This window comes from Heliangelus exortis, chromosome Z (genome assembly GCF_036169615.1).
Source record: "Heliangelus exortis chromosome Z, bHelExo1.hap1, whole genome shotgun sequence".
NCBI classification, from domain to species: Eukaryota; Metazoa; Chordata; class Aves; order Apodiformes; family Trochilidae; genus Heliangelus; species Heliangelus exortis.
In genome coordinates, this window is record NC_092454.1 from 5,286,734 (window position 1) to 5,311,813 (window position 25,080).

Below are 25,080 nucleotides of genomic sequence, written 5' to 3' on the forward strand. Positions count from 1 at the left end.
ACTATACTGTGGATAACACACTGAGTCATCCTACATATGAGTGATTTGGAGAACAACAACAACAAAATATTAGCTTAGCCTAAGGAAGTCAGGGTGCCTGTGGCAGATAGATGGTTAAACCACTGGGTACTTGTGTTAGGACTCTGAATTCCAAAAATTAAAAGCTGCCTAGGTAGAGTATTGAATTCTTATCAACAGGAATCAGAGGTGTTCAGAATATTTAAGAATGAACATGTTAAATATGTTAATGTAAAATTTAAGTTGTGGGATTTTTTTTTTGTTTTGTTTGTTTGTTTTTTAAAGTTCACACACAAGTACATTATGATGTTAGCTTCACTAATGATTGATCAAGTTAAGCTAGTGTACCAAATGCATTTTTTCTCAGGAGCATTAGTTGTTCAGTGGTGTGCAATGATTTCTGCATTAGCACTTTTTCTTGTGGTAGCAGCCCTTCAGCAGTTCAGCAAGGTGGGATTATATACCTTTTTACGAAGGCAGCTTTTTACATTTCCTCTCTGCTATCCCCAATATGTAAACACAAGGGACAAAAGAGTGGACAGTATTCCATACTGGCATGGCCCCCAGTCAGCTCATGCATATTTACTTGTTATAAAATAGTTCACATGCCTTTAAACCCATCACTCACTGGAGCACAGATCAGTCAAGATTTGCATTTTGCTTGCTATTCAAGTTTTTAAACTCATGAGCTCCCTGTCTAATGACAAGAATATTTATCCAGGTTAATTAATAAAATCTCCTCAACATAAAGTGCTCCAGGTAACAATTTCAGAACATTTACATCTTGTATTAACATCTAATTATTTTATTCAACACCCTCAGAGAAACTGGGGACATATGATGAATGGAGTGTGGTTTTTAATGGTATTTTCTCTAGAAAAAGCTCATCTGCTTGTCTTCTAACATACCTATCTTTATGTTGACATTAGCTTGGGATCTAAGAATTCTTAGAGATCTAAGCATACAGCTATTTCAATATTAACCTTTAAAATAAGAATTCAGACAAAGAAGTTGCTAGAGTTTGAATAATGAATGCTTTCAGTTGATTTCAGTGTATTTTGGAGTACGTTTGAGAAGCAAATTAAAAACAAAAATCAGCCAATTTTCTGTATGTTCAAAAGCAATATGTAAACAGCAACATAGTCCAAATTTCTTAAATAAATTATTCAACATAGGCTAGTACCCCAGGCTATTTTTTTGCTTTGTTTTTTCCTGCGGACAGTTTCCTAGGAATTTAAGTATATCCTTAACGCAGGGAAGCAGAGATAAAATAGACAGTTGGAATTTGTTGTAGAATAACTCTACTCATTGTAGAAAACTAGTCTCTCAGGTTTGATTGCTGTGTTTTTTCCTATTTCTTCCTGTTGTCCTTTAAGCATTTACCTTAGTGAACTTTTTTCCTCTAAGTGTTTCAAGCTAAGGCATTTCATATTATCTCAGTATTAATATTGTTGGCAACAGACTAAAAGCAAAACCTTGTACTTTTCTGCTCAGGTGGTAGAAGGAAGACTAATTGATGTTATCTTATGTGGGAATGAACCTAGAGTTGTCCTTCACTACTGGACTGAAATTAGGATGGAGTAGGATGTTTGTCAATAGGTGATGAAAACCAATAAGAACAAGTCCTGGATTATAAATGGGAATACAGTATTACCTTTTTAGTCTCTGGACAACTCTCTGTGAAAGTCAGGAAGATATTTTTGTCAGTATTTATACAATGGAATAATACTTACTAAACTGCTGTAGTTTAATAAACATGATTCTGTCTTTAAAACAGCTATTTTAAATGGTTCATACTCAATCCAGAGATAAAAATACTTAATGACACTCCTCTGACTTTAAAATGATATTTTTATTGGTTTTAGATTTTCTCACAAAGATGAGGAAGTGATTTTACAATCAATTATATTTTCTTCTGCTTCCTTCTCTAACATAATTCCCTTTGATAGCATCTTCCCTTTCTTATATTCCTTCTCCACTTTTCAGCTTTAACCAAAAGGAAAAAATTACTGGCCATTTTTCCCTGGCAAATACCAACAGCTGGAAAAGAAATCTGATTAATTCTTATCTATTATGTATATATAACATAAATAATTTAACTTTTTTCGTGCTTTTCTTTTGAGGCAGGCTCACAACACTACTTTCCTGACATTTTAATAACTGCCAAATGGTACTGCCAAATACAGCGTGCAAAGCTCTTCAGGAGGAGCTTGCTCCTCTTCATAGGAGGTTACAAGGAAAACCCAGCCAATGTTTTTGGTGTCATTATTAGTTTTATCTCATGTGTCAATACTGAGCACTTGAGAATTATTTCTGTTAAAGTGGAATTCTAATCACAACAGGGATTTACTGACCTACGCATCTCTTTCTGCTGAGGTGCAGTATTTAGACAGTACATTTTTACATTCAAAATTTCTTATTTAAATCCCATTTTATGCTCTAGTGGCCAAATCTGTCTGAATTCTGTAGTCTTGCATCCAGGCACCAGTACAGCTACACAGCTGTGACAGCACAAAGCTGCTTGGTTATTACAGATGTCCTGAAGGACAACAGGAGCAGATCCTGATTCTGGAGGTGTCATCAGAACACAGTGGCTCTCCCTCTGATCTCTTTTCCTGTGTAGCTAAAAACCACGCTTGGATTCTTTGGTGTTTCCCCAGGAGCCATTGATATGAGTCCCGAGTACTTAATCAAGATGTGGTGACATGAATAGTCCACAGTAGATTTTGTATTGCTCTATTTAAAATCTTTTTTATTACAAATTAATCTCTACTGTCCAAAACATCAAGTAGCACTAAACTTCTTAAGCTATCCATGTCTCTTTTAAGTACTTTGGTTTTGAACTCTGCTGCTGTCTCTTTCATCTGATGATTCTGAATTATTCCATTAGAAGGGAAAATGAATCTTCATGTTCTGTTCAACTTCTTCATTCTGATTATAATTGTTATTATACCTATGTATCTCTTCTGTATTATCAGTCCATTAAACTGTTTCTAATACATGTGCCCTTCTATACCTCTATCCTGACTTTCTTTAAATCATGCCTTTAACCAGACTTATTTGATTAATTATTTATTTTTAATATTTCAATCTTTAGTTCTGTATTCCTGTGTAATGCCATATGCTTTCTCTCTGTGATATAGTTAGAGGAGTGGGCAAATGATACAGTATCCTTTTCCAAGACACAGTACTGGTTGACTTTCCTGCTTCCATTTCCCTATCTCCTTAATAATTACACCTGTCAGGAAAACTCACCACTGTTCAAAAGTAGAGCAAGTTTTCACTATCTACTCCTTTTGTAGTAGGTCCTTTTTGGTCCTCAAAAATATTGCGCAAGAGCTAAAGCTGGACAAGCTTCTTAATATTTTCTGTAATCTTTAAATTTACTATATCTATTAATGACCTGATCAAAAAACAGTGAATAGCTGCCGTCTTTAGTTATAAATTTTCACTGAATAATTCTAATGGAGATTTCCACACTGGATGTCATTCACAGAGTTTTCACTTTATTCGTATTAGTACAAAATATTACTCATATAATTTTTGTGGTTTTACTTTGCTTACATGGATGATTTCTGGGTTAATAGGACTTTACACATCCCTTCAGTCTCAATTTCCTTTGGAAACTGTGTGTGAGAAATAAAACAAAAATCACACACAAAACTGTTTTCAAAATACCTGGTTTGTTTCTGCAAGAATTTGATACAAACTGAGCTAAAAAAGAATTGATCTGGGGGTAAGCCTAACCTTAGAAAACTCTGCTTTTCAGTAAGCTTCACAAAAAACTAAAACTCTTAAAAGTTGTTACTTATTTCACTTCTAGTAGTATTAAATGTATATTTAGCAAAGTGGATGAACATGGGTTGAATACTTAACTCCAAGGTGACACAGAGGTTGTCTTTTCTGTTTTATTATTGTTTAAGATTCAAGCAAGTCCTTGAATGGAATAACAAGCATCATAATTAAGAAAAATGATCCATTTTATTTTTCTGGAGGCTCTACTTAATTCAATTTCAATGACACAGAAAAACCCACAGGTATCAGGTCTCTCGAGCTTCACAAAACTGCTTCTGTCCAGGAAGAGGAACACAGAGAACAATACAGAACTGGGAGGGGGCAGAGAGAGATTTTTATTGGAAGCTGTTAGAGTGGTTGCTATGAGACCTTCTCCAGCTAACACAGGCACAGCAGCGAGTGTGAGGCTGATAAACTGCACCTCTTGCATTATACCTTTCCTTTCTGCTTTTTAAATTTTTTTTGTTTCTAGCACAGCTTTTATAGCTGTTAAAGATCAGAGAAAGCATCTGCCAGTTGCATTTTCTTCTCTTTTTCTCCATTCTTCTGCCTCGTGCAAGATGGAGCTAGCAAATGAAATGATCAGCTCCTCCAGTAATTCTTCCACAGGCTCCAGAGAGTACAAGGTGGTGATGCTAGGAGCAGGGGGAGTTGGCAAAAGCGGTAAGTTTGTTCAACAGCTTTTTTACGTAGAAGGGGTGATTTGGGAGTGTAAAGTTTAAAGAATAGGAATGCTGTTTAATGAATATTCCCTCTTTCTCTCCCACATGGCTTGGACTAAAGACTGCAATTCGTGATTGGGGCAGTGAGTCAGCTTAATTTGCTACAGACTGGAATTTTATATCCCCTTTTAATTGGATTTTTTTGTGAGCCTAACCTTGGCTCCATTGCGTATGAGAAGCCAGCGGTCAGCTTGCTGCTGTTAATTTAAGATCAAGTGCTCATATCACTTTAACATTTGGCTTGGGGTAAGGGTTTGCTGGGTAGTGTGGATGTAACTTGTTGGCCTGAGAGTCCTAGAGCTCAGGAAGAATTGAAACTAACTGCAAAGTCAGCTGTAGAGTAAAAAGTGTGGAAAAGGACTATTGTGACTTGCTTTTCTTGCCCACATCTTCATTTGACTTTTTTCTGAGTGCTATTATGGCTCAGCTGCTGTTAGTCTCTGTTTCTGTCCAGATAGTTAGAGTGCATGTCTGAGTCTCACTCCAGGTGATAAGGTAGATTTGCAGCATATTTTAATATCACTGTACAGTGCCAGCAAGATATGCTAGTGTGTCTGACAATGGCATCTCTTCAAAGGAGGCATTATTTTCTCCAGACAATGTTTGCTTTTTTCCAGATATTATCAGCTTTTATTTATTCTTACTGACACTAACATTCTCTCTTCTTAAAAAGACTTTGCTGAACATGTAGTGCTCATCTCAGGAGCCAGTCTATTGAGACTGGCCACACAACAAACATTTAATTATATCTTCTGGAAATTCAAAATAAAAAGAAGAAAACAAACAGTTTAAAAGGATAATATAACAAAAATAATATAGCATGACAAAACATAACAATATATCGATACTGAATGCCAGAGATATTTTGGGATATATTAGCTGCGACACTAAACTGTCATAATTCTGTAGGTGAAACAAGACACGTTATAGATGCAAAAAAATTAAATATTGGGAGTGGGTATAGTTTCTGCTCTGTATCTACAGTCTCTGTTTTCTTGTTATGTTTGTCTTCAACTTCAGTGGCACATCTTTCAGTGAAAGCAATTTCCCATCAGTATTGCTTAACCAAGCAAACAGTTCTTGCACAGATGTTAGACTATGATCACTATATAAAATAGGAAATAAGAAAACACTGGTTATCTCAGGGTAAGTTCCTGCAATTTCAAATTATCTTCCCCATGATAAAGCAAGTATCCAGGATGCATCAGATGGAACTTTCAGTAAAATTATGCTGGGTTTTTTTGTTTGGTTTGTTGTTTGTTTTTTTTTTTTCATGAGATTTCTTTCTCTTTCCATGGAAGAGATGTCATCATTTTTTCCTAAACATCCTGTTTAAGAATTGTATAATTTAAAAGACTATTCACCAAAACAAAAGAAATTATAACTATAACTACTATGCAGGGTAGCTGCATAATAACACCTAATTTTTATATAAATACTGAGGAAATTTTAGAGTTACTGTTTACTATTAGATAAGAGTTTTAGAGGACACATGAAGTTTATTCATATCTCCTTGTTCAGAAAACAATGGCTGTTGATTTAATGAGAATAAAGCCTTCAAATCTGTGGATTACACAAGGTAATGGTTCTTGTCAATCTGAGGAGCATGTAATTAGAAGTATCAGGTGTCTAGAGAAATAAAATAGGATGAAGTACACAGCTCTGGCATTCAATAGGATTAATGAAAACCTACTGCTGTTTTAATGGAAGTGGAACTCTGTGGAAAAAGCAGCAACTGAGAATTACAGCTCTAGAAGAAAGGAGGTGGGCAGCTCATTTACTGCATATGAACTTCTAATGTGGAATGGGCATGAAGTATTTAAGAAGAATCCTGAGAGATAGTCCAACTGATAGAATTCTGATATAGATAAAGAAAAATTAATGACATTCCAGAAATAATGAATTCATACCAACTATTGTATCGACGTGATTAATTGATGCTGGGTTAAAAGTAGAGAAGGCCTGAATTACTACTTTTATTTTCCAAAATGAGCTCTGCTTTCCCCTAATGACCTAGATTCACTCTGTCCAGGAGATAATGAACTTTACCATTAAAATTATCAAGGCAGAATAAGGAAGGGAGGAAAAAAAAAAAAAAAAAGTTCAATTTCCATGTTAGAATTTGACAGGTAAGTGACATAAGGGGTGATATATTTATAACAACCTGGGGTCTTTCGCTTTTTAATTCATGATAAGAACAGTAAGAGCTTGACTTAAACTGGTGAGTAGGAAAACTCTTTTGTGTGAAAGCCTTTTTATTCCTCATCTTACTCAATATGAAATAGTTCAGGTTTGGAAAGAATTTTTGTTAAGAACCAATCTTCAGAAGAGTTAGAACATTTCCTTTTGCCATGGATTATTTCACTTCTGGAGACCTCCTGCGCATTTTGGTCTTCTGTTTCTTACCTTCTGCTCTTTTACTGTGCCCATGTATGTATGGAGGTCTTTACACTGAAAACTGTGTGCTCAGTATAAAGAGCTGATGTGATTCCATGTGTGGATAGGGAGGGATGAGGAAAAGGATATCAACAATGGATGTTCTTTTGGCATTGGTGTTTATAGAACATTTACTTTGGGTTGTCAGGCTTGTCTCTTCAAGTCTGTGCTCTGAGATGGCAGCCAACCCAGGAGTACAGCTGACCTGTTACCTGGGCTTTTCAGTGTAGCAGAAATTTCACACGAGTTGGTAAGAAACGATAAAATCAGCAGGGTCAAATCTGATACCTATCATGTGCAGACTAATAACCTGTGATTGTTCCTCAGGGGTTAGTATTTGGACTGGAGATGTTTGACATCTTTGGTGGAGCCCGGGACAGTGGAATTGAACGCATTCTCAGCACTTTTGATGACAACACCACACTACGTGGTGTGGTAGACACACTGGAGGGAAGGGAGGCCATTCAGGGGGACCTTGACAGGCTAGAGAGGTGGGGCCATGCAAACCTGAAGGGACTGCAGGAAAGCTGGGGAAGGGCTTTTTACAAGAGCATGGTCTGACAGGACAATGACGTGAGGAATAAATTCTTTCCTGTGAGGGAGGTGAGAGGTTGCCCATAAGAGTTTTGACTCCCTCATCTCTGGCAGTGTTCAAATCCAGGCTGGATGGGACTCAGAGCAACCTGGTCTAGTGGGAAGTGGGGTTGGAAACTCCCTAAAGATAATTTTTAGGATCCCTTCTGATGCAAACCATTCTGTGATAAACTGCAAATGGTTTGAGAATCATTACTTAAGGATCCTCACATTTCAAAATCAGTGCCAGAAAAAATATTAAAAAAAAATCTTTTCCATTCTTTAGAGGAGGGAAAAACAAACCCCAGAGTTCAGAACAAACAGGTAATAGTGGTTCTTAATTAAAATTAAGAAGCTATAAGTAAATTTTCTTGGGAAGTGATTTCCTTACTGTATCAATAGATTATAGACTCCCTAGAATGAGTTATAAAAGAGCTACTTTTTTCAGAGAAATATGCAAATTTATTATTTTGTGTAGGTTACATCTGACATCAAAACCAGCTATACTCTCTGGTGCAAGTGCATATCAAATTTATGCTGTAACCAGGAATTAAACTGAAATGATATAAAAGAAAATTAAATAATGAAAAAAAAATTAAAATAAATCAATTTTTTTTATTGAGTCCCATCTGGTTATAGTCTATATCAAAATTACATGTTTGTAATACTTAAATTTCAATTACAAAAAAGAGAAAATGTCCCTGGTTTGGTGACAAATCTCAGGTGGGCTGAGCACCTATTAACATTATCTCAAGTTGCCTGATGTAAGGTATAAACTCTAAGAATCTTAGTGGTTTTGAAACAGGTTTTGCTTACAAATACCTTCAGAGATCTACAGCTGGACGGTGAACCTAACAGCCTCATCATCCCTGCTCTGATGCAGCTCAGACCTCTGAGTGTAGGGCTTTTTTGCAGTGTTAAACAAAATATACTTAAAGGAGCCACTAAATCCTGTGACCACACCTTACTACCTTATATTTAGCAAATTAATTATTCTGATGACAATAATTAAGTGCAGCACATTCTCCAAAACATGAGCAATAATTGAAGGGGTACAGCAGCTACCAAAAAGTACAAAAAAATGCATGTACCTATGCAACTGACTAAAATAGAAAACCTCTGCCTAATGAACAGACATTATTACTTGCATATCCTTGGCTCAATGAAGCCATTATTCTTGTCTGGGTGTGTTTTGTTGTTTTTTAATATTTTTGCGGAATGTGTGTTTTTGTGTTGTGTGGGGTTTTTTTTCTATCCTAATGATGGTTAAAGTTGGTTTATGTAGTATATATTCCAGATAAATGTAATCACATATTTATTCATAGACTGGGTGTATCATACAAGGAGGCAGAGTAAATTTCCTGTCCTGTAAAAGCTACACTTCAGATGAGAAGAGGAATTATTTAAAAAATGAGATAACTAATAAATATTAGTTGTTGGGGTTTTTTACAAAAAATACAACTTTTCCCAGATTTATTTCTCAGACTAGTTGCCAGCTTATTTGTTGCCATCTTAAAAAAGGGAGGTATTGTCCAATAATCACCCAAGGTTTTAGTATGCTCTATGTAGTTTTAATTTTAATTTTTGATGCTTCATGTAGTTTTAATATGGGGTTTTTTTAGTTTTAATTACAGCTTCAGAGAAAACAAATACAATATATTTCCAGACTTCAATCTTAAAAAGAAGTAAAAAAGAGAGAAAGAGAAGGAATTAAAAAAATATTCCCTGAGCATTATTAGAGCACGAGGAAATTTATTTCTCAGCGTAATTTGGTTGGGGCAGTCATGCTTACCCCCTTTTTATTTTTTTTTGTATGCGTTGGATGACTGACATAGTTCTACAGCTAAAGGTGAATTATCCAATAGATTTCAGGATTGTGTGCTCCAAAATGTGTGAAAACAGCATCAGTTTTTCTGCTGTGGGAACTACTGTACTCTACTGTGCTAGGAATTAGTCTACATCTCAAATTTTATTTTATTTATGTAATCAGCTCCTTTTGGGTTGTGTGGGGTTTTTTTTTGTTTTTTTTTTTTTTTACTCATTTTACTTTTTATTCAGTCTAGATATAGCCAATTTTAGTAATTTCAAGCATGTTCTCATAATAGGAGTCCCCAGTATGTACAGGTAGCACCTTTGAGTGTGTACTAGAGAGCTGATCCACTACAGCATTTTTTTAATCCCTTGCTCATAAATTAGCATACGATCCATGCAGAGGTAGAGATTCCACTGGCGTCACAAGACATGAGGTAGAAAAATATGATTTGGTTCTGCTGGTGCTTTTCTTACATGATTACAAGGCTCAGTACCAGAACTGTAGAACCTATTTCATATATTGATCAAGCCACTTCTTGGAAGGGGATTTTGGAAGAGGTGAAAAGTTGCCTGTTTGTTGACCAGAGACAAGCTTCCTTGCTTGGTAACAGTTCTGAAAGCAAAATGTTATTGATCAGACTAAATAACATTTAAATTCCCTTGGTCACTTTATAGTATTGACTGTAACCTGTAATCAGCTGTGACTGGGTGTGAAAGTGTCAATGCAAGTCTGGGAAAGGAAGAGAGGAGACAGAAGAATCCTAACAATGATACAGACCAAAAGGCATAGTCAGATATCTTGACAATTCTGAATACATTGGGAAAAAATCCTAAATGAACACTGTAGGCCACTAGCTAAGTTCGTTATGTCTAGGATGTTGTAAAATGGTTTACAGTCATGTTTCAAATGAAGACTTAGAGATGTTATATGCAGATTAGTGGTGGAATTGATTCTGTTTTCTCCATGAAAAAACCAAACCAAACCAAACAAAACCAAAGCAATCAATCAAACAAACAACAAAACAAAACCAAACCAAACAAACAAAAAAAAAACCCCCACCAAAACAAAAAGCCCAACCAAACAAAAAAGCCAAAACCAAACCAACTCTGTACAGAAAGTCTACCTATGCCAGACACCCACACTGGTATGGGCAACTTCCATTTTTTCCCATCCACCACATTAAGCACTGGAGACCTTATCAATTCAGAGTTCTGATATATTTGTGATCTTTGAAAGCAAAATAGTTCTTATGTTTCAGTTACTTTTGCAGGTAGGTTGTTGAATTATTTTCAAGCTGCATTTGGTGTAGTTCCATCTTGTAGCCATTTTTTTTATCACTTCTTTGTCACTTTGTTAACAACTTTGAAAACCTTCCTGTTCTCTTACTTTCTTCTGCTTATACCGCCAAGGATCACTTCACACTTTGATCATCTTTCTCGACAACACATTGAATATCTGAAACCTTACTTTTAGGAGCTTGTTTTTCCTGTTTAGAGCATTCTGAATCCTTGATTTGACTGCCCTATTATTTCCACATAATTTTCTCAAGATGTATTCCAAACATTCACATGCTATTCTATAAGTGGTCTGACCGGAAGCAAGATTGCTTACCGGTTTCCTCTTGACAGTGCTTTTTTGTACCTCTGAGAATGATGAATTATTTTGTTCAGGTATAGATCACAGAGATGATATATAGAGAAATATCCATAGATTATTTGGTCTATCCACAAACCCAGCCACCTGTGTCACCACATCTCTAATGATGACTGGAACTCTACATTTCAGTATGTACAATATACTGATGTACAAAATATACAATATTTTGAAAGTATTTGGCTAGGTTGTGTTGATCATTAGAGTGTTTGAAAAGTATCAGGCACATTGCTTATTCTTTAGCTTTCTTGACAATGGACAGACCTTGTGTCCAGAATTTTTTGCCTTGGGAAAATGATCTCAAGATGCTTTCATTAGTTGCCAGTTTACATAATTCAATGACTGAAGGGGTGGAGAACTCAGTTATGGCTCATGCATTTAAGAGGATGGTTTCTTCATGTTAGAGACTAATTGGCTGTAGAGAAAGCTGTCTACAGTCCTGTTTCCTTCTAAACTAGAAGCAGTCTAATAAATAGCACAGAGTTCAGAGAAGAAAAACATATGGTAAAAAAGACAAAACAATACAAATTATCATGACAAATGACTATGAAGATATTAAAATAGTTCTGTCAGCCATGATTCTTCATTGTGGAGCTTGCATATATAAGTAGTGGTATAATGTAATGGAACTGTATACAGCTGTAATGGAAACTGGGTAAACTCTTCAGCTTCTACCATCATAACACCGAGATGATGAATACCCACTTGGCTAAGGCCAGCCAAATGGGCTGGTCAATGTCTGTGTCATAATTATCACAGGGTACAAAGAATTTGAGATATTTGAACTACCAAGAAAAGAATACATCTTTTCCAAAATTTGAGGAGGAAAGGGACCCGTATTGCTTAATGGAGTACAATTAAAGTAAAATAAGTAATTAGAGATGTATGAGATCTTCAGACCTGACCACCTTTGATCAATAAGAGCAATATGTGCCCTTAGACATTTGCTTAAAAGTAAGATGGAGAAGATCATGGAATAGTCTTTGAAAGAAACAGGTTGGTGAAAATTGTATTAGTCTAATTGGTTAATGCTAATTTACAGTAGAAGAATACATCATAACATTAGTGAACAAAATACACCTGAACAGAAAAAGAATTTGCAGTCTTCAAACTTATAGATGTCATCCTCAAAATTTTGAAATGTGTTAAAAATCACCAGGACTTGTGGCTGATGTGGCATTACTAATATGTATAATTAGCATACTTTGTGCTCAGACTGTTTAAGAGAGATCCTAAGTATGATATCAAGTCTGTATTTCTTTTTTACGTACAAAAAGTTATTAGCCTCATCACACAAAGAGCCAAAGTGCATCCTTTAGATTACAAGGGCTCCTGTATAACTGGAAACAGTCTCAGATGGCATCCTGATGGCAATGGCCACATGAAGTGTATGTAGAGTAGGGGCACAGATGGAAGGTAAGTGGATCTGTTAGCTCACCACTTGTAAAGGAAATATTCTCTGCTTTGTTGACGGAAATCCAATTTACTAATTCAGGACACTCACCAGAACATTTTTTATGTCAACAATGATTTGAATGATAAGAACTCAGGTAGGGTTATATAAATGAATATGCTTTTCATGTAGTGATTTGCTGATGGAAAGCTTCACTTACACAGTGAAGATAACAGAATTATACTGATCACCTTTCCCCATCATACTGCTAGCTGCTTAGAAATAAGAAACCTTATGGGCTGTTTCACAACAACACGAATTTAACTATCAAGGACCTTCTTGGTTTCAGTCACAGACAAAGTCACCATTTAAAATGTTGTGATTGTACAGAACCTCCTGTTCACTGACCCACACTGCAACACCAACATTAACCAACACTGTTCTTGCTTTAAATTATAAAACATGAAGGGTGGGTCTAACACTGCACTTGCTTCAATAGCAAGTACTGAGTGCATTTCAATAGCAAGGCTGATTACATCTGGCACTTTCTGGAGAAGTGAGCCTGAACAATTGGGTGCCTTTTCATCCTGACTCAAACATAGCAATCTGGGGAGATCAGGCACTCCCTAACTGTACCTGAATCCCAGTTTGCAGAATGTACCGCAGACCCAGGCCCAAATGTACTAAAGAATTGTTCAACCCAAACTGTGGCTATCATGGAAAAGTCAATCATCTTGGGTCCTATGACCTCACGAGGGAGGCTCTTTGGTGCTCTCTGAGACTGCACTGAGCTGCAGCCTGCATTGTACATCCCATGAAGGAAGATGGTTCATCCAATTGATAAAGAGTAACTTGCCAGCCACTTCTCTAAAATACAAGGGAAAATCAAATTATATTGGGTGGGTATAGTCTGACTCTGTGGGAGAAGAATACAACTTTCTTAGGTACAAAAATTGAACACCTGAACAGATTAACCTCTATCTCATGTGAGTTCATGCAGAATATAATTTAAAAACTTTGTTATATTTTTACTTGAAATTCTGCATTAACTTTTGATTGATTATTGGTTAAGCTATTAGAAGATGTATGATGTAATTTAGTGATTTGTTATAATAGTGTTAAACAACCTTAATTTATTGCTATTCTAAATCACAGTGGACCAAGTCTGGGGACTAGCAGTGGCAGCCTGTCCCTGGCTCAGTTTCACTCCCACTCATTCTCAACCCCTGTGTGTCCCTTCCTCATAGTAAGTAATAGAGTGAACCTTGACATCAAATGCAGCTAAGTCAAGCTTCTTTTTTTATTTCTTTTTTTTTATTTTATTTAAATTTCTATTAAAAACCACCTTTCCCTGATATCTGTGCTGGTGATTCTCTAAGCCACCTTACAACCTTCCACTCTCATCTGCAACAGATGTCCAGACTGAAGATTCAAATAAGGGAACAAGCATTGTTTCATGACAATGACTGGGCACTGGCAGTATCTTTGCTGTAAACAATCTGTTGAGGCAACCACAGGAACTGCTTCCCTTCCAACACATCCCTGCTGCTGAGCTGAGCCATCTGCAGCATAATGAGCACATGCTATCTCCTAGAATTTCGATGAGACTGAACCACTAGGGACACTCTTGAAAGCACAATTAAGAAAGATTTTTTTTTCTTTCCTTTACTGCTGCTTTCATTGCTTTTCCTTCCATACTTCACATTCTATTTCCTTCCATTCCTCTGGCAATCCCTTTATTTTACCTTTTATTTTGATCACTGGCTTTAATTAGTTTCCTTTTATTCCTGCAAGCCCTTCTAATTTTTTTTCCTAGCAGGTAGAAAACTCATCATGATTACACAGATCCACTGACTGTATCAAATGTCAACAAATCATGGTGCAGGGTCCAAGTTTCAGAGGTCTTGCTGTCTTGGGAAGAGACTTTCCAGCAAGCTATAATGATTTGCTAATGCATTACTTGTCCACTAGTCAGATCCTAGTGGAGACACTGGCTAAAACCACTTTCTTTCAAGTATGTGGAGAATATCTGAAAGGAGAGTGTCTGTGTCTATATAAAATCATATCTCAGGAGCTTCCAGGTTGGCCTGCTGTGATTCTGGCCTCCAGAAGAGGTGTACTTTGAGTTCTGTTACATTTTGAGAAGCAGGGTTTTATCTTTTCCTTCAGAAAAATACTAAGAACTAGCCTAGTTGTTTCAGGGGACCCAAAGTTGGACCCAAAATGCTTATAAGTATAAAAAACTAATTTCATAAACTTTTGAAAAAATAAAAGCTATAATTAGATGGGAGACCATTGCAAATAGTTCTTCTTTAGCTTAAACTCACTACTGAAGTAAATCAGTACTTTGATTTGTACTTTGATCAGTAAATTGAAATCTTACTGAAGTGCTATGCAGATTTGTAATTCTGTAATCCTTGTCCGTTTTCACATGCACAAAATAAAGAAATGTCATGTTCTTTGTCAGATTGTGTGATTCTTTTTGTATCTTTACAAGCCTGCTATGTGCGTGAGAGCTTGTTTTGCTCTATTGAATTGTTGTTTGCTGAACAGTATCTTCATTGTCTTCACATGAATGTCTCTTCAGAAGTTTGCAAATTATGCACCTTTGTTTCAAATTTTTAGTCAGATTGTTAAAATTCAAATTGGCAAATTCTTGTTTGTTTCAAATCTGCTGAACTCCACCTACCATTCAGAACACCAGTCTTTGCAGTTTCACACCCTCTGAAAATTAGTCTATAACTTTCTTAAATAGACATTATGTTTTTTCCTCAATTTGAACAACAAAAAAAGTAACTTCTAGACATTTTCTATTTAGTGAAGAGTCTTCCTTGGGTTGTCTCTGACAGAGTCATCTGTTCACTCACTGCTCACAATATACCAGAGGTTGACTTCAGACAATGTCTGTCACTCTATACAGCTAAAGAATATATTCCTGGACCCCATGAGGTCTCCTTATGTTTGTAGATATGCTCTGGAGACACTTCATGTCTCTGCTGGGAATAGAGAAGAAGAAAGCGCAATCTATTACACTAATCAAGTAGTCTCCCATGAGCTCCTGAAACCTGTTTTCCTTTGCTTTTCTTTCACATACAGTGAAAGTTTCAGTGGATTTTCCAGTATCTAATAATAGCTGTGAATTTGCATCACCATCTGTATCTCAGTGAGTGTTCTGTTTACTGACCTGCTTTTATAAAAGCTTTAATCAAAGGCCATTTTAAAAATCTTTCCTCCATGAAAACTAAACAAGGTTCTTTTAAGTTATTAAATACCTGACACAGCAAGGAGGAAATCACATAATCTTCCACTTTTTTTTTTAGATTCAGTGCTCAAAAATGATAATTGGCTGTGATACTTAAGAGTGGAGAAGTGGCTAGGAAAAAAAAGCAAAAAAGGAGATACAAAAGAAACAAACTGAGAACTGGGATGGAAAAATGAAATAGGTGAACAATTAGAAAGAGAGAACAAGTTATAAAGGCAGAGGGAAAAAGCTTGAGGAAACAGAAAACTAGAAAAAGATGAGTAAAAGCAATGGTAAGGGAGAAAAGGGATAGAAGGAAAGGTCTTCACAGATGAGACACGAGCCTGTAAGGGGCTGGAGATGCTGTCTTCATACTGTCTTGGTTAACAAATCCATGGACAGTGTTTCATCATCTCCTCCAAAGATCCCTCCCCCCAGAATGTGGGAGTACATAGGATGAACTCTCTGTGTGAGCTTTTTAAGCAGATGCCTTCTGCCATCAGGCTCTTCAGGTATTTTCCCATCACCACTAATGACCTCCCAGACTGCCAGCTACCTCAGGTATTTGGTGGCTCTTTCCACAGAGTCCCATTTAACAGGGAGATGTTTGCTATCCTTTATATAAGGATAACAGCTTTTTACCACTGACAAAAGGCATTTCCAGAGACTGAGAGTGCCAGCTTTTCCCCAGGCAATCTTGTTAATGCCTCCATCTCTGGTCAGCAACCCCAGTTGCTGAGCCTCTCTACCCTCCACACCTAACCTATCAGCTCCCCTCTCCCAGCTCTGCAGCAGCCATGCAGTGACTCCCCCTCATCGCCAGCATAATCCTTAAATTTGTGAGACCCCATCTGGAGTACTGTGTCCAGTTCTGGAATAGCCAGCATAAGAAGGACATAGAGGTCCTGCAATGTGTCCAGAGAAGAGACACTCAAATGCTCAGAGGGCTGAGCTCCTCCCTGGAAAGCCAGACTGAGGGATTGGGGTTGTTCAGCCTGGAGAAGAGGAGGCTCCCAGGTGAGCTCAGAGCAACCTTCCAATATCTGAAGGGGCTACAAGAAAGCTGGGGGAGGCTTTGGACACGGGGGGGTAGGGAGAGGACAAGGGGAAATGGTTTAAATCTTGGAAGAGGGAACCTTTAAGTTAGACATGAGAAAGGAATTATTTCCTGTGAGAGTGGTAAGGCACAGGCCCAAGTTGCCCAGAGAGGTTGTGGATGCCCCCTACCTGGAAGTATTCAAGGTCAAGTTGAATGGGGCTTGGAGCAGCCTGGTCTATAGGGTGATGTCCCTGCCATTGAAGGGGGGTTGGAACTGGATGATCTTTAAGGTCTTCTCCAGTCCTAACCATTCTATGATTCTATGGTTTTATTTTGTATCTCTTCAAGAGACATGGGTTAAACAATTACTGCCCCTGTCCTATGCTATTCCTGATTCTGGCTGACTCTCCCTGCTCAGGGCTGTCTATTGTCCCAGTCTCTGAATCATTTCTGACTGCTGTAAATGCTTTCTGCAGGTGATTACAGGGTGATTATGAGGTTGCTGGCAGTGTTGGGGCATGGGGATCAGTTTTCCCATGCAAACACCTAACAATGAACCACCCCTGGAACACATTCAGGCACAGCAATAACAAAAAACAAGTAACACCAACCACTGCTGAGGCCTCCAAACAAAGAACCAGAATCGTTTTGCATAGTAAAAATATTTAAAAAATAGACCCTGTACTCCCCCACCAACTTCCTAACCCAACTCATCTCCACAGAAATCAGTGTTTCAGCAAAATAGTGAAGTAACACAGATGGGAGATGGGGCGCTCTCACAAAGGCTACATGTAAGAGGGAATTAAAAAAGGAGAAATATATCAGGTCAGCAACAACATTTTGAAAATTATTTGTTTCGATTTCCAACTTTCCAATATTTTCAATTAGAAGGGAAAAAAAAAAGTAAACTTTTGCCCGACTTTTGGGCACCAAGTATTCTGTCATGGTATAGCACTTTGGGCAGGCCAAAAATCAGAGGACAGAATTGTTCTCTATTTAACCCCCTCCACCCTCCCAATGGAAGATAAAAGGGGAATAAGGAAGAGAGAGTTAAAATTTGGAAAATAAAAATGAAAAAGGTTTACTAGAACAGCCGAAAGGGATGAGACAATAAGTAAATACACAAGTATATACAGATGTATTCTGCCTGACTACAGAGTATGGGCAGGAAACGGGAGGGGGTACAGACCCTCTGTGTTCTGCCTCTCTCAGATCCCTCAGGGTCTTAAGAGCCTTCTTTAGTTCCTCGTACCAAAAACTCTTGTTCCTCCCCTCAAACTATGACACCATGTTTCTCATCCGTGGGCTTTCTTGCAAAAAACAAGCTGCAAAAGGAGCAGCACAAATTTTCTTGGCAGGACCCTTTTGTTCCCAGTTTCTAAATTCTGTAGAAGGTTGCCTCGGCTATGGACAAGGCTGTGTAAATCTAATATTGATATAAATGCTGGAGGGTGCCAGGCAAAGCAATGCTTCTCTGATGTTATGTTCTTACAGATTTTGGAGTGGAGGAGATTGTAGACCCCATACCTGGCACTTAGTGAAACTGGTGGGGGACACAGCATTTGTCAGACCCTTGTCTGTTCTTTCTAGTATGAGATACACCCACACACCAAAACCTCAAATAAAGCAATGAGTCACAGGGGCACTAGGGATACCTTTTACTCAGTACCAGGAAATAAAAAAACCTAAGTTCTGTTTTTCTCCATTTTAAGAAAAATGTCAAGATGTAAAGAAAAAAAAATGTTTCTATGTGTTTTCTCTTAATCCTTGTGCCCCATCTGCTTCTTTCACTCTCTTTTCATAGCTTTTACAGCTCATCACACTTGGCTATAAACAAACAGCTATCTCCCCATAATCAAATGTGGACAAACGCTGCAGGAATCAAAATCAAAACAAAATGCCTGTGACTATAAACAGATTTAAATACACATATCATGAAACACACTCATGTAATATTTCAGTGCAAAGTAACACTCATTTTCACTCTTAAAGGAGAATAGCAGTTAATGCCAACAAGTTATTCATAGGATTATAAAAGTCTCTGCAAAACCCAGTGAAATAACTACTTCTCCTGATTGACAGCGAGTAAGAACAGAATTATTTGACAATTTATTCCTCAGTGTCATTTACATAAGAAAAACTATGGATCAAACCAGTTTGTGACGTTGCATCATATGTTTCTAAAGTGCCGTACCTGCTGGCTGGCTATTGATATATTTCGTTTCAACTAGTAGTTAAACCACCTTTGTATGCTGGAATACTTTAGGCTGCTGTAATGTGAATATATTAATAAGCCTGTGAAACATGTGTCTTTCACCTTGTCTATAAGCAGGAAAAACTCAGCAATTGAAATTTTTATTCCAAGAAATTTTTAATGGTTCCTTTTCTAACTCAAATGAAGTTGACAAAAACTGTAGGCAGTGAATACTTTACAAGGTTGGAACTCCTGGGAATATCTTTGGCACCACTGGTATTAATTTAGTCATAACAAATAGCAGGATGCGGATTGGAAGCAGGTTAGATAAGCTGTATCAGACATGGATGCTCAGGAAATGACCTATGTAGACGAAGACCAGCATGTACTATGATGAAAGTTCCTGAGAGAATTAAAGGTTTCCAGGCCTCACAGTTCAATTTCAATGTCATAAACAAATGCCATGAAGTATTATTTTCAGGGATGGTGCATAATGGGTTGCAAAGAAATCATTAAGAAGTTGGTGATAGTGTTACTTATTTCTGAGTTCTAACTCCCTCCTCCCACTTTTCTACTTTTTTCCTTGCAGACTCTCCCTTCAAAGCATGTGGTTGATTTTCTGAGGAATATGGGACATGCAAAATACCACCTGTTCATGGTAGTACAATGTGTGGAGCCCATGTTATCTTTCAAATTTCTTTTTATATTTTTCATAAACTTACTTTAATTCTATTTCCTGCTAATAAAATATTTAACCAGGAATGTGACAGTGTTGAGGGGTTTAGATTGATAATCTATAGCTGTTCTCTTCCTGTTTTAATGTTGGGGTTTCTTTTGGTTTTTTGTTTTTTTTTTTTGTTTTTTTTTTTTGTTTTTTTTTTTTGTTTTTTTTATATTTCTGGTTTATTTCTATATTTATATTAATCTTAGAATGTTTAACATATGATGAGTTTCCCACAATGGCACAGTATTAAAAACTTACCCATCTTCAGAACCACCTCTAGCTAACCTGATAACCAAATACATATTTGTTTACTTTAGCACTAGCAAACCAACATCAGATGGATCTTTTTTGTTCCACCAGTGTCTCCTGTGTCATATCTGTTCAGCTCAGCGATTACTGTCAGTATTGTGGTGCTTGAAAGGAGAGCTGAAGAGAGAGTGAGTGGAAATGCAATCTCAATTCCATGTTTTCTCCCTGATCACAAAGAAACTGAAAGCTTAATGCAAACTGTGTTTGACCTGAGCAGGAGAGAATGAATACAAACTCTTTACCCTTACACTGAGAGTTCCATGCAAGTGAACATACCTTAATGGGAAACCAACCACACCAGAGTAGCTAGAGAGGGGAGGGAAATGTGGAAAAAACATGCAGTTGAAGAAAGCAATCAATAATGCTTCCTGTCTCTTTGAAATTATCGCAGAATGCTTTGACTCCTGTTTTTTGCCTTACACATTCGTATGTTTGTATTAAATAGTTAAAAGGTGTGTGGTTAAATAGGATGGAGTGTAGAGAGGGAAAGATGTAGGAATTGCTCCAGTAATTTTTGTAGGTTTTGGGAGGACTATCAAATAATTTTGTGTCAAGCAAATATTTTAAGAGAATTTATAACAGAATTAGAAGGGCAATGATCCTCAATTGTGTTCTGAGTTTGTTACTTTATGGAAGAGAACAGCTAACAGGGTAGAAGTTCCTGGGTTACAAAAGAGCTTCTAAAGCTCAAGGCATAGGTCTTTAGGTAAACAATTAGGGTGGACTAAGCCCAGCCAACGGCCAGATACACAGTCATCCCTCTGCATGCTCCTGTCTCCTACAGGAAAGAGGAAGGATAAAAGGTCTGTGGCTTGAGAGAACAGTTTGACAGGTGAAACAAAAGCTACATACATGAATAAAGAAAAAAGTATTCACTACTTCCCACTGGCAGGCAGATTTTTTTATCCACTTCCTGAAAATCAGGGCCTTAGCACACATAAGGATTACTCAGGCATATGAGTGAGGTAACAGTGAATGACCCCCTTCCTTGAGTTTTCCTTGAGCTTTTATTTCTGAGCATGAGAATATCTAATATCTCTTTTGCAGACATCCCCCATATCATTTTAATGCCATGCAAGACAGACCCTGGAGCAGGACAGTGTTTCTGCCTTCATGCTTCAGCTCTTCACATCTTTGCCATAGTGGCTGCAGTTCTCAGTGTCCAGGTGGTGTTTTTCAAAGCATGGTAGTTCCTTGGCCTGGTCAGGATCCTTGGCAAATCTCTAGATGATGTGGCAGAGAATGTCCAGTTCTGAGTGGTGATTCTCAGAGATTTTTAGCATGTACTTACCAGTCCTTGTACTGAACTTGTACTGAACACAGGATCTTAGCTTTTCTTAATGTACACCCCATCCCACTGATTCCTTTCACATCTGTAAAATGAGACCAGATAGTTTTGCCTTTGTATGTAATCCTGCTTTAGTGGGAAAGTTGGACTACATGATCTCTAGAGGTCCCTTCCAACTCTAAGAACTCTATGATTCTCTGATATGTAATAAGATTTCTGACTTTGAAATGCAGAGTACTTTTTAAAAGCTATTAAATGATACATCTTTGAAAATATTTAAGACACAGCAGGTCACTGTGTGCAGCATGGTTATGTAGCCAGTACTAGGTGACAAATTCTTTGAACTATATTCAGAAATATCTTCAGAGTCCATGTTGTCAATAAGTCAATTAGGATAAATGTGATGAACCTCTGTAAGGATATCAAAACTAAATGTTATGATTCAGCTAAAGAGAGTCTGTTATACATTTTGGTATACTAAGTAATCAATGAAATTAGTGTCTTCTGAAAACAGTATGAGTTTAGGTATATAGGTTTTTCCTGTAGTTAATGGAGGTGGACAGTACTATAGATACTGAATGCTTTCCACTGTTTGAGACATCTGGATTTATATAATTTATGTATGATGGCTTCACTTAAATTTGTTTTGAATATATTTTTTATCACTTAAAATGATCTAATACTTCAGCGATGACAAGGCTCCTCTTGAGATTAAGAATGTATAGTCTGGTGGTCAGTGCTCTGTGAGCTCTTGCTCAGGCATGTATCTATTAGGTATATGAGACTTTTTCAGTCCCCAATCTAAAGTGTGTGTTTCTTTCAACTCATACAGACTGATAAATTAAACTTCAGACTTCCCTGTTCTAACATCAGTGCTTACCAATGAAGTAGCTTTCAGCATGCCAAGAGGTGAAGCTTCCAGTTACATTTCACTTTTATTAAAGCAGGCTAGATTTAAGACTTCTTTATTTTCAGTGAGGCAAACAGTAAGCAGTTGCTGTCCTCCTGAAATCTTTTAATCTGTTTTCCAACTGAAACAGTTTAGCTTCTACACATGACAAAACTGTGAATTAATTATTATTCAGAAAGAGTTGGTTTTTTTTTTTTCTAGAGTAGTTGCCTTAGGTTTTTGTAGAATACTTTGAAAATTGTATGTTATTGCAAATTCCTTTCAGGATCCCTTTGGGGGAGAAGCATCAACACAGACTGCCTCCCTGTAAGAAATATTTTTAATCACATGATAGCTAAGCTTTCTAGAAATGCAATATTGAACATAGCTGACAGGATGCAAGGCTTTGCTTTGCTGGCGTCCAGGCAGAAAATTCATACCAGACAGGCACCTGATATTCGCAGTTTCACTGAATCATGTTAAGCCAACAGTTTCAAAATGGAATTACCATATTTGGAGAGTTTGGTGAAAGATGAGACAGTGCTTTGTGGAGCAAACATATCTTCTGATTTCACTTTTTCTGCTATACTCACTTTCACTGGCACTTGTTCTTGATTGATCTCTTGCTCTGTGCCACTAGATTCATCATGGTCAGTGATCCAAGGGTATGAAAAATTCATCCCAAGTCAACAAATACTTTGTCGTTTATGGTATTTCTTCCCCTTTGGGCTCAAGCCAATTAATTCATCCATAGAGCAGAATACCTATGGAGTATAGCAATTCCAGCATTTCTGTGGAGAGAGCGACAATTGTGTGTCTCCAGTCTCTCATGCATGCATAAAGATAATAGGAAACAGAGCTGAGTTATTTAAATAATGACAAAAAGTCATTTCTCTAAGTGAGTAGATTGTGCAAAGGGATTTATTTCTGCCCTGATGCTAAGTACCACTTAATACTATTTACTACATTTCCAGAAATGTTTATAGACCTATATCACCACATTTTTTAAGGAAAATCAAAATCCCTACTTTAAATTACTTATCTTACTTAGAGAAATAAATTTACATGAATTCCAGCCTGTCTTCATGTTGTTGCAACTTTATTTATTGTGATACTTACTCATCTACATTAGAATTTGATCTTCCATAAATAGAATGGCTCTTTAATGTATACTCCAATCTAATCTTGCAGTTGAGACCAGGATTTTTTACTAGAGTTTTCAGCTAAAAGTAGTGGCATGGTGTTATGACAGTAGATACTTCACAGATTCTCAAATGAAAATTATAGTTCACAAATTCTCAAATGAAAATTATACAATCAGGCATTATTAGGTCAAAGAAATTAATAAAGAGCTCCTGAGTTGCAGTACAGAGTCTGACACCCAAGATCACCTTTCCTGTCTCAGGGTGGGAGTCCAATCTTCTCATCATGAGACCTAGATATTGTGGTATTCAACAAATACTGTCTGATGCCTTTTATGCTACCTCCGGTAAGAAGTGACATCTGAAACAATCACAGAGACAAATGAAGTGAGAACTTTGCATAAGAGGCAGATGATACATAATTTAAAGTATCTAGTGGCTGAATACAGCAATTGAGTTGAACAAATTACTTTCCTGAAAACAAGTGGGGGAGTCGTCTGGAGCAATATGAGTAAATAACCAGTGCACTTTGTGTCAGTGCTGAACGTGTGGTGCATAACTGAGGTAAGGGAGCCAAAACCATTGCACCTGTTTGTTCCTGGACTCTCATTATTCCCCCTCTTTGTCCACATTTCTCCCTGTCTCAGTATATCCAGGATAAGCAGATAAATCTTGTAAGATTTTTTTTTTTTTGTATTATGCAAAGAAGAGGCATTTTTTCTTTACATTTCAAATGCTCATCTTACAAATCTTAGAGGCAAAATGTTTTGGGGTTGGAAAGGACCATAAAGATGAGCTCATTCCAACCCCTCTGCATTGACAGGGACACCCTCCACTAGACCAGGTTGCTCCACGCCCATCAAATCTTATCTTGATCATTTACAGGGATGAGGCATCCATAACTTCTCTGGGTAACCTGTGCCAATGTCCAAGTACTCTCATAATGAAGACTTTCTTCCTAATGTCTAAATTAAATCTATCCTTTTCCATTTTAAAGTAATTACCCCTCATCCTACTGCTACATGCCCTTACAAAAACTTCTCCTCAGCACTTTTTTTTTTTTTTTTAACCTCTTCTCCAGGCTGAACAACCCCAACTCTCTCACCTTGGCTCCAAAGCAGAGGTTCTCCAGCCCTCCAATCAGCTTCATGGCCTCCTCTATGTGTGCTCCAAGACCTCCATGTCCTTTTTCTGCTGGGGACTGGACACAGCAGTCTAGTTGGGGTCTTATGAGAGCGGAGCAGAGGGCAGAATTCCCCTCCCTTCATCTGCTGGCCATGCTTCTTTTGTTCCAGCCCAGGACACTGCTGGATTTCTTGGTTTCCAGTGAACTTTGCCAGGTCATGTTGATTCTCTCACCAACCAACACCCCAAGTCCTTCTCGGGCCTGTTTTCAATCTATTCTCTGCCCACTTTGTTGCCAACAAAGATGCTCAACAGCACCAGCCCCAGTACTGGGGGATGCTACTCATCACTGTTCATTTGGAAATTAAGCTGTTGTCTGCTACTTTGAAGTGTTGTGATTGTCCAGCCAATTCCTTATCCATTGAGTGGTCCATGTATAGAATATTTATTTGTTTCAAGACTAGGATAGAAGTGGGACAGTGTTGAATGCTTTTCACAATTCAACTAGATGATACCTGTTGCTCTTCTCTTGCCCACCAGCACTGTGACCCCATGGTGAATCCATGCTTGTGTCACTGCAATATAGGATAGCTCTTGTCGTGCTTCTTTTTGCCTCTTGCTTTTGCCTCATAATACATCCCTAAAGCTTTCCAACAATTAACATCATATGCTTATTTTTTTCATGTATATGTTTGTGAAGAGCTTCTCATGATTTTTATTCAGAAA

At 37.4% G+C, this 25,080-nt stretch overlaps 1 protein-coding gene across 1 annotated transcript in view; it reads left to right on the top strand.

Annotated features, from left to right (window-relative positions):
• The first annotated feature begins 4,150 nt into the window (after positions 1-4,150).
• RIT2 (Ras like without CAAX 2) overlaps positions 4,151-25,080 on the top strand; it is a 181,724-nt gene continuing 160,794 nt past the window's right edge. The window contains exon 1 of the mRNA XM_071730705.1: positions 4,151-4,476. Within this exon, the coding sequence (XP_071586806.1) occupies positions 4,374-4,476 (103 nt within the window). The 5' untranslated portion in view covers positions 4,151-4,373. The remainder of the gene's footprint in view (positions 4,477-25,080) is intronic.